We start from the raw sequence: 18107 nt of genomic DNA, 5'->3' as shown, positions 1-18107 counted from the left end.
GTTCAGGGATAAGTTGGCTGCTCAGAACAAATCAAAACCAAGTTTTTAGGGGCAGTAGCTTAGCTTAGGATGAAAAGAGAGACAGAAATATCTGTATTCTGTTTTTCTCTATGTCCCAAATATAAGAAAATGATTGAAAAATTCATCTTTGACAAGTTCAACCGAATGGAAAAAGAGGGGGCCAGCTCTAGAATGAAAGATTCATGAGAGACAACAATCAGATGTATTGTGGGCCTTGTTTGGATAGTGATTACAATAAACCAATTGTAAAAGACATTTTGAGACAACTGGGGAAGTCTGAATAGGGTCAGTAGGGATTAATTATCGTGAGGTGTGAAAGAATTTTTGGCTATGTCCATATGTGGTATAGATGTTTATTGAAGTATGTGTAGGTGCAAAGACATGACATCTGAGATTGTTTTTACAATTCTTCAGCAAATTAAAACAGAAGAAAGGCATAGATGAAGCAACTATGGCAAAATCTTGTTAACTCTCGAATCTCAGTGATGGGGCTTCATCATATTATTTTTTTACTTTAGATATGTTGGGAATTTTTCATAGTAGAGAAAACATGATTACAGATAGCAGGAAGCCAACGTGTAGTAAGCAAAAAGCCAAAGAGTCACCCCAAATATTTTTCTTACCTGGAGTTTGATGCCAGCAGAGCTAACCCCCAAATTCAGAAAGTCAGAAATGTCACACTAACACACAAAGATGAGCCTCTGAGGGGCTGGGCTGGCACCAGGTGCCAACAGTCAGTAAGCAGCTGATTAGTAAGAGGCCAGGTGTCGAGTTGTATTTGATGGGGTTGGGCGAGGACAGAGGGGCTCATACTGCTGGGTCTTAAATAGATACATGCCCAGCTGGATTTTGAAGAATAGAGGATTTTTAGGGTTTTGATGTTTTACTTAGTTTATTTTTTTAAACATAATTTATAATTGTTATTACTCTTATTACTGTGGTGAAGGTAACGATGCCAAGTCTGTAAGCAAACAGTATTCTCTGAAAGTAACAAAACTTGAGCACGAAGCAGAACGCGCGAAGGTGGAATTAACTGAAACAGAGAAGCAGCTACAAGAGCTAGAAAGCAAAGATCTTTCTGATGTTGCTTTGAAGGTAAAATTACAGAAGGAGTTCCGTAAAAAGATGGATGCCGCAAAGCTAAGAGTCCAGGTAATTTTCTCAAAATGTAATTGTGAGCAAACTTACTTAAGGCTTACTGCTTCGTAGCTGGCTAGGAAAGAGGTAGGATTGGGTTTTCACCAGCAAGAGAAACTGGATGGCATCTTTTCTTTCCTGGTGTGCTGGCGAGTTTGCCTCCTTTCAATCTGGGTCCTATAATCTTCATTCGAAAAGTATACTATTTTAAACTTTTTAACAGAAACCATGGTGAGAAATAAAGATAACCACAGAAATTGTGTTCTTTTCTGAAGGACAAAAGATTGATGATTAAATAATACATAGAAAACATCTGGTAGGCATAGGGCACCTTGTAGACACACTCAACAAATGCTAATTATTTCAGACCATTTTCTGGAACCATCACTGATTGCCTTAAGAAAGGTTAATAATTGACTACTAACATCTCATTCTTGATTTCCTAATGCTGGATTTAGCTATGGCCTCAGAAATAGCTACCATTAAAAATGCCATTCTATGAGAAACACCCCATTACCAAGAGATTTTGTGTATAATGAAGCCATTTTCAGATGCTTTTGGGATGATCGGAGTGCTCTGTTAGTCCGATTCTAATGAATTTGCTAGAATACTATCTCCATTTTTTTCTTTTTTTTAAACAAACTTTTTTTTTTTGAAGATTTTATTTATTTATTTGACAGAGAGAGACAGCGAGAGAGGGAACACAAACGGGGGAGTGGGAGAGGGAGAAGCAGCCTTCCTGTTAACAGGGAGCCCGATGTGGGGCTCCATCCCAAGACCCTGGGATCATGACCTGAGCCGAAGGCAGACACTTAACGACTGAGCTACTCGGGTGCCCCTCCATTTTTTTCATTCATCATCTATTACTTTCCTATTGTTTCCACTGTAGGGAGAGTGGAATTGTAGTTCACCTGTTCAGAGCATGATTTATTTATTTTTGGAACTGTGCCACAATTATTTTCTCTCAACAAGGTCAGTGTCCACTGCACATGAGCAGACCAAACACTAAATCCCACCTCAAACATCTGGCCGTCCCCGCTAAAATTTTTACCTAAATAGCCTGTCAACACAGAGATAACATAATATGACTTAACATATGAACTGCTTAGAGGAGAACATGGTAGTGGTATGTGTCACCCATTTTACTTTCCTTCATAGTACTTATTTCAGGAATACATGTTTCCGTTGAGCTCTTCACCTCAGAGAGTCTTGGGATCAGTTCTTTTTCACTTCTCGACCCGTAAAATTGGGACTGCAATGTCTGACAAAGTACTCATGTTAACACAACATTAGTAGAACAAAACAATTAAGATTTTTCCTTTGTGTTTATTATGAAATTTTACTTATAATTTCATAGTTTTATATCCCAACCTTCAGTTCTGATTGTAATTTTTATACTCAGTATTAATAACCAAAATGATTGTTTTCCTAAGGAGGTTGTTTATCATCTACAACTATGGTTTAAGCCTTGTTTGTGGATTTAGTAAATTTTTTTTTCCAAGTTTTTATTTAAATTCAAGTTAGTTAACATATAGAGTTTTATTGCTTTTAGGAGTAGAATTTAGTGATTCATCACTTACACACAGCACCCAGTGCTCACATAACAAGTGCCCTCCTTAATACCCAACACCCATTTAGCCCTTCCCCCCCACCCTGCTCCTCTCCATCAATCTTTAGTTTGTTCTCTACATTAAGAGTCTCTTACAGTTTGCCTCTCTCTCTTTTTAATCTTATTTTATTTTTCCTTCCCTTCCCCTATGTTCATCTGTTTTGTTTCTTAAATTCTACATATGAGTGAAATCATATGGTATTTGTCTTTCTCTGACTGATTTATTTTGCTTAGCATAATACCCTCTAGTTCCATCCACATTGTTGCAAATGGCAAGATTTCATTCTTTCTGATGGCTGAGTAATATTTTATATATAATATATATATATCTCACATCTTCTTTATCCATTCATCAGTTGATGGACACTTAACACTCTTTCCATAGTTTGGCTATTGTTGATAATGCTGCTGTAAACATCGGGGTGCATGTACCCCTTCGAATCTGTATTTTTGTAGCCTTTAGGTAAATACCTAGTAGTGCAATTGCTGGGTTGTAGAGTAGCTCCATTTTTAACTTTTTGAGGAACTTCCATACTGTTTTCCAGAGTGGCTGCACCAGCTTGCATTCCCACCAACAGTGTGAGAGGGTTCCCCTTTCTCCACAACCTCTCCAACATTTGTTGTTTCTTTCCCTGTCCATTTTTGCCATTCTAACTGGTGTAAGGTGGTATCTCAGTGTGGTTTTGATTTGAATTTCCCTGATGATGAGTGATGATGAGCATCTTTTCATGTGTTTATTAGCCATCTGGATGTCTTTCATGGAAAAATGTCTGTTCTTGTCTTCTACCCATTTCTTAACTGGATTATTTGTTTTTTTGGGTGTTGAGTTTGATAAGTTCTTTATAGATTTTGGATACTAACCCTTTTTTTTTTTATATTAACCCTTTATCAGATATGTCATTTGCAAATATCTTCTCCCATCCTTTGCTGTGCAGAAGTTTTTTATTTTGGTGAAGTCCCAATAGTTCATTTTTGCTTTTGTTTCTCTTGCCTCTGGTGATGTGTCTAGTAAGAAGTTGCTGTGGCTGAGATCAAAGAGGTTACTGTTAGTGTTCTCCTCCAGGATTATGATGGTTTCCTGTCTCACATTTAGGTCTTTCATCCATTTTGAATTTATTTTTTTAATTGTTTTTTTTTTTTTAAGATTTTATTTATTTGAGAGAGAGAGAATGAGAGAGAGAGAACATGAGAAGGGGGAAGGTCAGAGGGAGAAGCAGACTCCCCGCTGAGCAGGAAGCCTGATGTTTGACTCGATCCCAGGACTCCAGGATCGTGACCTGAGCCAAAGGCAGTCACTTAACCAACTAAGCCACCCGGGCTTCTGTTTTTTGAATTTATTTTTGTGTGTGGTGTAAGAAAGTGGTCCAGTTTCATTCTTCTGCATGTTGTTGTCCAGTTTTCCCAACACCGTTTGTTGAAGAGACTGATATTCTTTCCTGCTTTGTCAAAGATTAATTGACCATATAGTTATGGGTCCATCTCTGGGTTCTTTATTCTGTTCCATTGATCTATGTGTCTGTTTTTGTGCCAGTACCATACTGTCTTGATGATGGCAGCTTTGTAAAAGAGCTTGAAGAATCATGATGCCTGTCACTTTGCTTTTCTTTTTCATTACTTTGGCTATTTGGGGTCTTTTCTGGTTCCATACAAATTTTAGGACTGTTTGTTCTAGCTCTGTGAAAAATGCTGGTGGTATTTTGATAGGGATTGCATTGAGTGTGTAGATTGCTTTGGGTGGTATAGACATTTTAACAATATTTGCTCTTCCAATCCATGAGCATGGAATGTTTTTCCATTTCTTTGTGTCTTCTTCAATTTCTTTCATAAGTGTTGTATAGTTTTCAGAGTACAGATCTTTTACCTCTTTGGTTAGGTTTATTCCTAGGTATCTAATGTTTTTGGTGAAATTATAAATTGGGTCTATTCCTTGATTTCTCTTTCTTTTTCTTCATTATTGGTGTATAGAAATGCAACAGATTTCTGTACATTGATTTTATATCCTGCAGCTTTGATGAATTCATGTTTCAGTTCTAGAAATTTTTTGGTGGAATCTTTCGAGTTTTCTACATAGAGTATCATGTCATCTGTGAAGAGTGAAGGTTTGACTTCTTCCTCACCGATTTGGATGCCTTTTATTTCTTTTTGTTTTCTGATAGCTGAGGGTAGGACTTCCAGTACTATGTTGAACGACAGTGGTGAGAGTAATCTCTCTCGTGTTCCTGACCTCAGGAGAAAAGCTCTCAGCTTTTCCCCATTGAGGATGATATTAGCTGTGTAACTTTCATGTATGGCCTTTATGATGTTGAGGTATGTTCTTTCTATGCCTACTTTCTTGAGGGTTTTTATCAGGAAAGGATGCTGTATTTTGTCACATGCTTTTTCTGCATCTATTAAGAAGATTCTATGGTTCTTATCCTTTCTTTTATTAATGTGGTGTATCACACTGATTGATTGATTTGCAGATAATGAACCACCCCTGCAGCCCAGGAATAAATTCCACTTGATCATGATGAATAATTCTTTTAATGTACTGTTGGATTCAATTTGCTAGTATCTTGTTGAGAATTTTTGCATCCATGTTCATCAGGGATATTGCTCTGTAATTCTTTTTAGTGGGATCTCTGTCTGGTTTTGGGATCAAGGCAATGCTGGCCTCATAGAATGAGTTTGGAAATTTTCCTTCCATTTCTATTTTTTGGAATAGTTTTAGAAGAATAGGTATTATTTCTTCTTTAAATGGTTGGTAGAATTCCCCTGGGAAGCCATCCAGCCCTGGACTCTTGTTTGTTGGGAGATTTTTGATTCCTGATTCAAATTCCTTGCTGGTTATGGGTCTGTTCAAGTTTTCTATTTCTTCCTGTTTCAGTTTTGGTAGTTTACACGTTTCTAGGAATTTATTTCTTTCATATTGCCCAATTTGTTGACATATAAGTCTTCATAATATTCTCTTTTAATTGTTTATATTTCTGTGGTGTTGGTTGTGATCTCTCCTTCTTTCATTTGTGATTTTATTTATTTGGGTCCTTTCTCTTTTCTTCTTGGTAAGTCTGGCTAGGGGTTTATCAACTTTGTTAATTCTTTCAAAGAACCAGCTCCTAGTTTCGCTGATCTACTGTTGTTTTTTTTTTTTTTTTTTTAATTTCTATATCATTTATTTCTGCTCTAATCTTTATTATTTCCCTTCTTCTGCTGGTTTTAGGCTTTATTTGCTGTTCTTTTTCCAGTTCCTTAGGTGTAAGGTTAGGTTGTGTATTTGAGACTTTTTTTGCTTTGAGGAAGGCCTGAATTAGCAAAGGTTATTTTATATGTTCTATATTTCACACAGATACAATGATTGAATTAAAAGATTAAATGAAAGGTTATTAATAGGGTTTGAGAATTATCATGGTCTTTGGCTTTCCATGTTTCTTGTTGCATATCCTTTTCTGCTAAGGAGATTGATAAGGAAAGGAAAGAAGACACAGAACATAATTAAGCTCAAAAGAAACATCCACACAGCAGGGGACTGACACAGGATTCCCATGCAGTTTTAGAAATGTCTGTACTTTTGACCTATTCAGGCACACCCAACGGGGATGGGGATGGTGGTAGGGCAGGGGAGGAGGATGGTAGTTACCAGTTAAGTGTCTACATACCAGATGTTTCATATGTGTTATTTAATCCTTTAGAGAGTATTTTTACTGTGTTTTACAAATGAGAAAACTAAGATTTAGAAAGGTTAAGTAACTCAGAGTCTCATAGTTGAGGTGACAATAACAGTTTTCAGTACTCTAACATCTCATGCCATTTTACAGTATTGAAATACTAATGTTTTTATTGGTAAAGTGAATTTTTTTTTAAGTTTTGAAAGCTTAAAGTCTTTTATTTAAAAAATCTAAAATCTGTATTCTTTACATCTGCATATATACAGAGAGTTACATAATGCATTAGTACTTTACTGCTGCCAGTAACGTGCACTCTTGAGCATGTGTGGAATAAGTGCAAAAGACAATGGCAGCCTATCTCACTTTTAAATAAGATTATCAGTACTTCTGCTGAGATTTTCAGTATTATGTGGAAAGACACTAAAATGCCAGTATTATCATTTTTGCTCCCGTATTGCAGTTACTATCAAAAGTAAGTGGCAAAGCTAGTGTCCAAATCTAGGAATGGGAAACTACAGAGTCCTGTGGCCTCCAGGCTGGTGGTGCTCAGTCATTGTCTGCAGATTGTTGTTATGCATCTGTGACGAGAGAAAGGCACATGGGAGCACAGCTCCCTTCATCAGAAAGGTCTTGACGCAACCAGTGTCAGCTGAACCCAATAGTATGTTCAGTGATACAGGCTGACAAAAATCTGTGGCCAGTACCGGTCCGCAGACCACACTTTAGTGCTGCTCTAAGCGTCAACGCCTCTGTGAATGCCTAGGTTAATGAAAACAAAATGTGTTTTTGCCAACAATTTATTGCCAAGATAAGGGAGATAATTGTAGTCTGCATAATTTACAAATGACCACCTTTTTTATGTCACGTAAGAGGTACTTAGTGCAATGCTAAAGCACATAGTACAGATTTGTTTGTTTGTTTATTTATTTATTTATTTATTTATTTGACAGAGAGAAACACAGAAAGAGAGGGAACACAAGCAGGGGGAGTGGGAGAGGGAGAAGCAGGCTTCCTGCTGAGCAGGGAGCCTGATGCGGGGCTCGATCCCAGGACCCTGGGACCATGACCTGAGCCGAAGGCAGACGCTTAACGACTGAGCCACCCAGGCACCCCACATAGTACAGGTTTAATATATGTTTGTTTGATCAGGATTAAATTGGAAACCTGATATTTTCTATTAGTAGTATAAACTCTTGGCAAATGTTCACAAATTTTTTATGCTACTCATCGATAATTTTAGCAAGATGAGGAGAAGCTTTAAGATAATTAAAATGATAATGATAACAGTGGTCACTGTAAGGAAAATGGTATCAGTTCTGATCATCTTAACTTAGGGATTAATTATTTAGGCTATAGCTGGATGTAAAAGAGGAACACAGTGGACTACTTTGCAATCACATAGAACAAATTTCTGTGAAAACATCTCTAAGATGAATAAAAAAAAGTGAGTGAAAAATAGTCTATTTAGAATATATATGAAGTTATTTGCATGCGTGTTAATTATTTCTGGAAGAATAATTAAGAAATTGGTAATTTGGTGTTAGGAAGCAGAACAGTAGATTTGGGGTCTGAGATAAGTCTTATAAAATGGAAGTACAGTTTTGTATTTTAATTTTTATCATTTTTAAAAACACTCAATAAAAAAAGCAAAGATTCTAGTTTTGTTCTCTTTGGCTGTTAATATCAGGGAGTCTCATCATTCATGATATCTGGTGAAAATTATGATGGCCCAATTGTCAAAGTAGACCTGTAGAAAGCAATTATGAACCTGCCAAAAATCTAGGCAAAATGTCTACCTTTGCCATAGAATGAATAGTTTAAATTTACTCGAGATTTGTTAGAGATGCAGTTTTTCATTTTGAAATATTCCATATGATCCACAGGTCTTACAGAAGAAGCAACAAAATAGTAAGAAATTGGCATCACTGTCAATCCAAAATGAGAAACGTGCTAATGAACTAGAGCAGAATGTAGATCACATGAAATATCAAAAAGTACAGCTGCAAAAAAGACTTCACGAAGAAAATGAAAAAAGGAAGCAACTGGATGCAGAGATCAAGCGGGATCAACAAAAAATCAAAGTAATGCTGTCCTACTTTCCTGCTAAGCCTAATAGGAAATGTTAATGGCTCAGGGCTGATGAAGCCAAGGTCTCAATTCACTTGGCTTCTGAGGTATCTCCCCTTGGCCTGTCCTCAGCTGCTGTCCTCATTCGCTTAAAGCTTTGTTCATCTACATAGTAAAACCTATTTATTGAATTCTGAGTACTGTCTTGAAGGCTTTGACTTCATGAAAGAAGGTACAGTGAAGACAGTTTCTCTAACTAGGACCTTAACTTTACCTGAGGCTGTCAAAAATATATAAAGCTGACTTTTGAAAAAATATCTAACATTTGATAGGATTTCCCATTTCCAAAGTGCTTCAACATGCATTGTCTGTGTGGCAGCATGGGAAAAAGCACAAGGTAAAATGGTACCATTTCATTCATAATGAGCAGAAGGATGATGAGACCAATCTGGCCAGCAGTTGTGTAGAACGGATTGGTCTGGGGAAGAACTGATGCTGTCCACCTGGGCCCTGGGGCCAGGCTAGTGTGGGTTCAGATCCCAGCTTTCTCAGGTCCTGGCTGGCTTGTTGACTGAGAAAATCACTTACCCTCTCTGAGTCTGTTTATTCTCCTCGAAAATGGCCTTAATCACACTTACCTCACAGGGCTCTTTTGAAAAGAGGAGGACGATAAAGGTCATGACAATAGCCATCACAAACACTTACCTGGCACTAGGTACCAGGCTCTTTTCTATTGAAGTGTTAAGCTGAACCGAAAGCTTGAAACATAATTGATTTCTAGATTTTTAACTTTGGAATATGGTCTATTCTTAGACCTTAAAAAACAAAACAAAACAAAACATAGAATTTAGTGATGGAACAAAGGTTAAATAGCATTTAAGACAAGTTACTGATTCTTCTTTTTAACAGCTATATTGAGGTATTCTTGACATACCATACAATTTACTCACATAAAATATACAGTTCAGTGGGTTTGGGTATATTACATTATTTTTGTAAATTTTGGTAAAATAAACATAAAATGTTCCACTTTAATCGAGTTTAACTGTACAGTTCCGTGGCATTGATTACATTCACAGTGTTGTACAACTGAGACCACTAGCTATTTTCAAAACTTTTTCATCACTCTAAACAGACACTCTGTAACCATTAGGCAGTAATTTCCCGTTTCTCCCTCCCCTCCCCCCGCCACCAGCCCCTGGTAACTTCTGATCTACTTCTGTCTCTCTGAATTTGCCTATTCTAGCTATTTTATAAAAATGGAATCTTACAATATTTATCCTGTGTCTGGCTTGTTTCACTTCCTTTAACATTTTCAAGATTCATCCGTGTTGTAGCATGTATCAGAACTTCATTATTTTTTGTGGCCAAGTAATATTCCATTGGGTGTATATACCACATTTGGTCCATCCATTCATCTGTTGGTAGACACTCCAGTTGCTTCCACCTTTTGTCTACCATAAATAATACTGTGGTAAAAATTGGCCTACAGGTTAACTGTTCAAATCCTAGGAGTGAAATTGCTGGGTCATATAATTCTGTTTCATTTCTTCAGGAATTACCAACTGTTTTCAATAGAGAGCAGCACCATTTTACATTCCCCCCAACAATGTATGAGGGTTTTAATTTCTCCATATTTTTGCCAACACACGTTATTTTCTCTTTCTTTTTTATTACAGTCATCCAAGTGTGTGTGAAGTGGTATCTCATGGTGGTTTTGATTTCCATTTCCCTAATGACTAATGATGTTGAGCATCTTTTCATGTGCTTATTGGCCATTTCAGTATCTTCTGTGGAGAAATGTCTGTTCAAGTTCTTTGTCTACTTTTTAAATGGATTATCTTTTTATTGTTAAATCATAGGAGTTCTTTATGTACTCTAGACATTAAACTCTCTCACATACATGACTTCCATATATTTTTCCCATTCTGTAGGTTGTCTTTAAACTTTTTTTTAGGGGAGTTATTATGGGCAGAACGAGAGGGAGAGAGAATCTTTTTTTTTTTTTTTTAAGATTTATTTATTTATTTTAGAGAGAGAGAGCATGTGAGTGGGGGGAGGGGTAGAAGGGGAGGGATAGAGAAAATCTTCAAGCAGACTCCCCACTCAGCATAGAGCCTGATGTGGGGCTCGATCTCATGACCCTGATATCATGACCTGAGCCAAAGCCATGAGTTGGACACTTAACCAACTGAGCCACCCAGGCGCCCCAAGAGAATCTTAAGCAGGCTCCACTGCCAGTGTGGAGCCCAACAGAGGGCTCGATCTCACAACCCTGAGATCATGACCTGAGCCGTGATCAAGAGTCAGATGCTTAATCGACTTAGTCACCCAGGCGTCCCTTTAAACTTTCTTGATAATATTCTTTGATGCAGCAAAATTTAAATTTTTATGATTTATCTATTTTTTCTTTTGTTGTCTGTGCTTTTGGTGTCTTTTAAAGATTCATTGTCAAATGTAAAGTCACAAAGATTTACCCCTTTGTTTTCTTCTGAGAGTTTTATGGTTTTAGCTCTTATATTTAGGTTGTTAATTGATTTTGAGTTAATTTTTACCTATAGTGTGAGGTAGAGGTCCAACTTCATTCTTTTGCATGTGGAAATCTAGTTGTGCCAGTTCCATCTGTTAAAGACATTATTTTTTCCCCATTGAATGGACTTGGTACCCTTGTCAAAGATCAGTTGGCTGTAGCTTTATGGATTTATATCTAAACTCAGTTCTATTCCATTTGTCTGTATGTCTGTCCTTATGCTAGCACCACATTGTTTTGCAGTTAGTTTTGAAATGGGAAATAAGTCCTTCAACTTTGTTGTTGTTCTTTTTGAAGATGGTTTTGGTTATTTGAGGTCCCTTGCAATTACATATGAATTAAAGGATCAGCCTTTCCATTTATGCAAAAAAGGCCATTGGAATTTTGATATGGATTGCACTGAATCTGTAGAGTTCTTAGGGTGTATTGACATCATGACAATATTGTCTTCCTACTCCTGGGCATGGGTAACCTTTTTTTAGGTCTTCTTTAATCTCTTTCAGCAATCTTTTCTAATTTTCAGTGCACAGTCTTTTTACCTCCTTGCTTAAATTTATTTCCAGATATTTTATTCTTTTAGATGTTATTGTAAACAGAATTATTTTCTTAATTTTCTTGAGCTACTCATTCTTTTTTTTTTATTTTTTTATTCTTATGTTAATCCCCATACATTACATCATTAGTTTTAGATGTAGTGTTCCATGATTCATTGTTTGTGCATAACACCCAGCGCTCCATGCAGAATGTGCCCTCCTCAATACCCATCACCAGGCTAACCCATCCTCCCACCCCCCTCCCCTCTAGAACCCTCAGTTTGTTTTTCAGAGTCCATCGTTTGAGCTACTCATTCTTAATAATGTAATAGTTATTATAGCAGTAGTTAACATTTATCTTCAGTCAGTACTATTCTAAGCGCTTATGTGCTTTATCTCGTTTAATTAATTTTTTTCTCCAGTATTTTCAACTTTTTCTTTTCTCCTAGATTTTCTTTAACATCTTCGATTTTTCCCATCTTAAAATTATCCTCTTTAAACTTAATACTTTTCTCCTTCTCTCTTCTCCCCTTTATAACCAAACTTGTTCGTTATAAAGTTGACTGCATCTGTTTCTGTTTCCTGTGCTTCCATTCATTCTCTCATCCTCTCCAGTCTGGCATTTGGCTCCTGGTTTTACTGTCCACTTCAACGCTCTGGAGAAATTCACTAGTGCTCTCTCTGTCACTAAAGTCCTTAAAACCTCAGCTGCATCCAACATAGTTCACCACTCCCTCCATCTTGAAATATTTTCCCCTTGCCCTTTGTTTTTTCTCTGATTGCATGTTCTCTGTCTTTGCTAACTCATCCTACACTATCAGTCCTTCACATATGAGAATTCCTCAAAGCTCTAGCTTTATGCCTCTTCTGTACTGTCTTAGATACTTCATCTTTTTCCATGGCTACAGTTAAACTCTGACAACTTCCAAATTTAATCCTTAATCCCAGATTTGCCTTCGAGCTCTGGATTCCTGTATCCAACCACTGACATCCTCATGCAGTTGTCTTATAGATGAATTCATGATCTTCCTTACTTCTCTCCCCACAATTCCCTCTCCCTACTCCCTTAAGGGAGAATATATAGTTTTCCATGAGCTTTTCCAGACCTTTCAATCCATTCGGATAGGTAAACTAGCAGTCATCCTCGACTCTGTCTTCTTCCTTATTACCCATGAACCACTAAGTCCTATAGATGATATCTTCTGAATATCTTGGATCTGTTCATTTCTCCTTACTACTGCCAACAACCTAGTATCCTTGTTATGGTCCTTCCTCCAATGTGAGGATTAGGCCTGCCTCTCAGTCATGTGATCTTTGGGTCTCAGGTTCTTATCTCATAGACCATGGTTTAAACCAACAAAACATGGCACTCTCTAAATCTCCAAACAAGAGTTTTTTTTTCTTTTCCCTAAACAGTGCATAGTGCATAGTGTGCTGAAATGCAAATCTGCCTGTAACTTAAACTTTTTACATTTTTATCTAGGGCAGTTTTGCTTCTTTTAGCCATATCTCTCATTCTAGGGAAACGACCCTATTTAAAGGGAGAACGAGTATCCAGAAAAAGAAACAGTCTGCCCCAAAGATATATTGAAGTTTCCACTACTTCACGCAAAAATAGAAAACCTGCTCACAGTCCTCTGTTTGGAGCTAACTTTCTAACATTCCTGTTTGTCCATTCTCCATTTGACTAAACCATTTCCAGAGAATACTAGGATTTCTGCAGAGGTTCTCCTTAGAGCAGCAGTTCTTAACTGAAGTCTGTGGATAAGCTATAAAGAAAAGGTACGGGAACCCAAAATTGTGGGCCATCGTGTGATCTTGAGCTTTTTACTTCTCTAAATAGCAGTTTCCCCATCTACAAAATGGGAGTTTTTAATAGTCTCTGTCTCATAAGATTATTGTGAGGATTAAATGGGATAATTAAATAGATGTGAAAAGCCTAGTGTCATAACCAGTGAACAGTTACTTTAATATTATAACAGGGATTATATTACAAGTAAAGGCAATAATGTCTGGAGCAACATGTAGCAGAGAGGGTGAGACCTACTGCGGTTACTTTTAAAGCATTTGTGGAGGGAGAGGAATAGCAGAGAGTCTGCTCCCAGTAACTATAAGGTGTCTTTATTTCTGCATCTTGGAGTTGCTGTGACTGTGAGAGGGGCTAAGTTATAACTACGGACCAGAGCCTGGGCAGCATGAAAGAACTAATGGGTCAATATAATGGGGTCAAATTCACTTGTAATACAATGCAGGTGAGCAGAGAAAATGTCTTTATTTAGTCTATAGCAGACCTATGTTCTTTATGACACCACCACCCCTCTTGCCCTGTCCAGCCCATCTCATGAGAATTGCTGGAAATATAGGAACTAACCATATGCTCAATCTGTTCAGACCTTGTCCTGGTAATTTCACCATTTTCTTTAAGTAATTCCCGGCTCTCTTGAGTAAGAATATTCAGTTTCTTTGCCTCTTCCATCTTCCACCCTGTGCTTCTCTCCCTAAGGTTGAGTCCAGTGTATGTCATGGTTGGGTATATAGCTTTTACTACATTGTATGGTGTTATAGGGAAAGGGACCTCCTGAATTTCAGTTGGTCTTTTGGATGTGACTACTGTCCTTCGTCTACCTTTCTTTGTTGGGCCCTGATGATGAAGCCCCGAGTTGGTATAACCTGTAGTCCGGTCTCACTTTCAGTTTAGAGCACGGAGGTGCTTTGATTTCATCTCGTCTCCCAGTGGCATTATAAATCCTCGTGGAGGCTACTAGGTCTTCTGTCTAGCTTGCTAGCCCAGTGGCCTGTCCTCATCTTCAGTTTTGGGGTCAGTGCCCCACGATAACGGACTCCCATTGGCTGTCAGGATCCACCTCACTTGAGGCCAAGGAGTCTGTAATTAATTGATTGTACTTCCCTGCTCTGTCAGCAAGGCCAGGCAGTCCCATATGGGTGTGGGACCTCTGCACTGCAGTCTGCTTTCTACCCCTCTGTCCTCAGTGATACCTTATCACCCCATTTCGGGGCCAAAACTCACAAGGCCAGATCTCAGGAAAATTGGGACCCACATCTTTCTTACCATCTCTTTTCTCCTTTCTGCCCTTCCCACGGCTGGAAATGGTAGAGTTTCCTTCTGCTTTCTTTGTATCGGTACTTCTGAAATTACTTGTGGAGAAGGTGCAGTTTTCAATCTTGTTATTAGTTCATCACAGCCCAATACTTTTGTAAAACATGAACTAGTCGTAAAGTGAAATAATAAAATATATAATAAAAGGCCAGGGGCGCCTGGGTGGCTCAGTCATTAAGCGTCTGCCTTCGGCTCAGGTCATGATCCCAGGGTCCTGGGATCGAGCCCCGCATCGGGCTCCCTGCTCAGCGGGAAGCCTGCTTCTCCCTCTCCCACTCCCCCTGCTTGTGTTCCCTCTCTCACTGCGTCTCTCTCTGTCAAATAAATAAATAAAATCTTTAAAAAAAAAAGTCCATCTTTTCATTATTATAACTATTAATATTCAACAGACATAAAATTATTCTGTCCAGTTGTTTTAAAGGTTTCTAAACACTTTCATCACGGACCAGTAAGAGACAGTAATGTGGACCAGCCCACTTTGGTTCATGGCCTCCTTCCTTAGTCCTGCTAAGCATTGGTGGTAGACAGCAGCATCTTCTCTGAACCCCTAGGAGAGCACCTGGGGCCTCTTAAGATGTGGATGGAAACGGAAGGAATTTAGAAGATACTCTTCATAGGACCATGATCTATCTTGAAAGGCTATTCTCATGCAGCAAAATCCTATTTCTGAATGCCAGAAACGGAATAATACTTTTCATATTTCTACTGTCATAAATTCTAATATCCCCATGGCAGATGGGTGCCTTGGGTAGCCCGACTAAAGGTCATGAGCTCAGAAAGGCAGACTAGAAAAGCACATTTGTAATTTTCAGACTCTTATCCCTGTTATGCTGATTTGTAACACTGGCAAACCAGGGGGGAAAAAAACCCCTAGTTTTGTTAATAAACCCTGATTTTTGCTTCAGTGAGGGGCTGACATTATTTTTTTGTCAAATAGCCCCAGCCTTCATCTACTTATTTTCTTTCTTTTTGCAAAAATATTTAAGAAGATATTAAATAAATATTTAATGATGGCCAGGTAGTAAAAGCAATAAGGTGTTTTCAATTTCTGTTCTCTGCAGGAACTAAAGTTAAAAACAGAACAGGAAGAAGCTCTGAAATTGAGAGCTGAGGACCTCGATGCATTTAAGATGAAAAAGAGAAAAGATTCGTTTGGAAGAACAGACCAGCTCCAGGTTTGTCTGTTCTATTCAGTGTTTCCTGCTTTCTCTTTGCTCTGATGATGGTCTAAATAGAGGTATAAAGTGGTGGACTCTGAATAAAATCTGCAAACACTAGACTTTGCCACTTGAGTACAAATTTTCTAGTATTTCTCCCAAAACAGTTCTCTCATTAAAAAATTACTCTCTCCTCCAGAAATGTGCTGTGTTCTTATTTCAGTAGAAATGGATTTATTTGAATGTTGTAGAATGTAAACATGAAATCCGTTTTCACTAGATTGTTTCCATGGGACTAAACCAGTCTTGATATGGGAATAAAGGCTGGCTTATTCCCATGGAAACAATATATGTCTAAGAATCAGAGCCCCCGCCCCCCCATTCCTACATAACCAAATTATATATGCACCATATAAGATGAATTAAAAAGTTATTGTATTAGTGCCACATTTAAAACAATGAAATCCAGGGGCACCTGGGTGGCTCAGTCAGTTAAACATCTGACTCATTTCGGCTCAGGTCATGATCTCAGGGTCGTGAGATTGAGCCCCATGTCAGGCTCTGTGCTGAGTATGGAGCCTACTTGGGATTCGTTCTCTCTCCCCCCCGCCTCGTCCCTCCCCTGCTCTCTCTCTCTCTCTTTCTCTAAAAAAAAAAAAAAAAGAAAGAAAGAAAGAAAGAAAGAAAACTATAAATTAATCTCTTCAAAGAAACAACCTCTTAGTTTTATGTAAATTCAAAATGGCCATTCTAAAAATCTTACTGAAAGAAAAACAAGCACTGAAAACTGTAATTACACTCAAAAGCTAATACATGACTTTAATTCTGAAAAATTTATTTGCCCTTAGATTTTATGTATCTTAATAGTAAAATTTAGTACATGAATGTATTCCCAGTTATTTATTTAGTTATTTATTTATTATTTTTTATTTATTTACCTGAGAGGGAGAGTGAGCACCAGAGGAAGGAGAGCACAGGGAGAGGGAGAAGCAGGCTCCCCACTGATGTAGGAGCCCGATGGGGGGGCATGATCCCAGGACCCTAGGATCATGATCTGAGCCGAAGGCAGAGATGATGCTCAACCGACCAAGCCACTCAGGCACCCCTCCAGTTATTTATTTTACTAGTGTGTTTTAGACATTGGTTAAAGTGCTGTCACTCTGACATTCTGTGCTGCTTGGTAATAATATTTCTGGGCAGAAAGGGTATGCCGGGGAGTAGGAGAGGTAGGAATGCAAAGAATAGTGAGACCTGTTTTTCAAAATGTTAAGGATCTAAATTTTAAATGAATATGATAACAAAAAGATTCCCACAGCTTGCACTATGTTGGGTTAAACATATTAATAAAACAAAAACAGAACTTCATGTTTTTCAATACTGCAAAACAAAAACCCGCTTTCCAGAATTTGATTCTAAATAAGAACAAAATTATAAGGTAATCCATATGAATATCCAAAGAGCTTAGAATAGGACATTGATTTGTAATGAAGCTCCTTTATAAGAAAGCATTTAAAATTGGAACTGTGTGATAGGAACCTTTGCTATTAAAAGAGAAAAAACAAATCAAGAAATTTTCAGAAAACTTACTAAGATACAGTGAATTAGACAAATCATAACCTTTATTATGTCAAATGCAGAAAAATCTACTCATTTATTAGTTTCCCTAAAAAACTTGTATTATGTGTACTCCTACCGTAGCATTCTTTAAAGCACTACTAAAATATTACTTACTCTGTGAGGCCAGCACTGACATTTCTTCCATTTCCCAGACAGAGCCAATCTCTCCCTCCATTTTTGCTGACACAGTACCTAGGAGTTAGGTGTATATAGCATTTATTATCAATAACCATAGTTTTTCGGGTTTCCCTCCTATTGGAACGGACCTTACAAAAGATCTGTTACTCATCTTTCAAACCCCACTCACAGTCAAGGAGTGTCTGTAGAGTGTTTCAGCTGATTGGTAGACTTCATAGGGTCTCATATATGGAGTTTCTAAGGTAGAGTTGGATATAACAAAACTGAAGTATTTCTGTAGTTGTTCTGGGATATCTTCCTGTTCCTTTGATTGTAGAGCTACTATTTTAGGCTTCAGTATTATTTGGATGTGATAGTGCTTATAGGACCATGCTATGTAGGTCTGGATGGAGGACTGCATAGCTCTGGATCTTCTTTGGTTTGGCCATTTTGCTCTCTTTTTCTCATGCGTATTCACTATCTCATTTTTTTTTTAACTAGGGTTTTTTTTTTTAAGATTTTATGTATTTATTTGAGAGGAAGAATAAGAGAGAGAG

General features: G+C 37.8%; 1 protein-coding gene across 6 annotated transcripts in view; it reads left to right on the top strand.

Moving 5' to 3' along the window:
* KIF27 (kinesin family member 27) overlaps positions 1-18107 on the top strand; it is an 82743-nt gene that overhangs the window by 40325 nt on the left and 24311 nt on the right. For all 6 annotated transcript variants that reach the window (XM_054509196.2, XM_064580076.1, XM_064580077.1 and 3 more), the window contains 3 exons: positions 968-1173; positions 8295-8492; positions 15721-15834. In XM_054509196.2, the coding sequence (XP_054365171.1) occupies positions 968-1173; positions 8295-8492; positions 15721-15834 (518 nt within the window). The remainder of the gene's footprint in view (positions 1-967; positions 1174-8294; positions 8493-15720; positions 15835-18107) is intronic.

This window comes from Mirounga angustirostris, unplaced genomic scaffold (genome assembly GCF_029215605.1).
Source record: "Mirounga angustirostris isolate CCGP_5_RB_7025 unplaced genomic scaffold, mMirAng1.0.hap1 SCAF_15, whole genome shotgun sequence".
In the NCBI taxonomy this organism is placed as follows: Eukaryota; Metazoa; Chordata; class Mammalia; order Carnivora; family Phocidae; genus Mirounga; species Mirounga angustirostris.
This window is presented reverse-complemented; position numbering and strand designations above follow the sequence as displayed.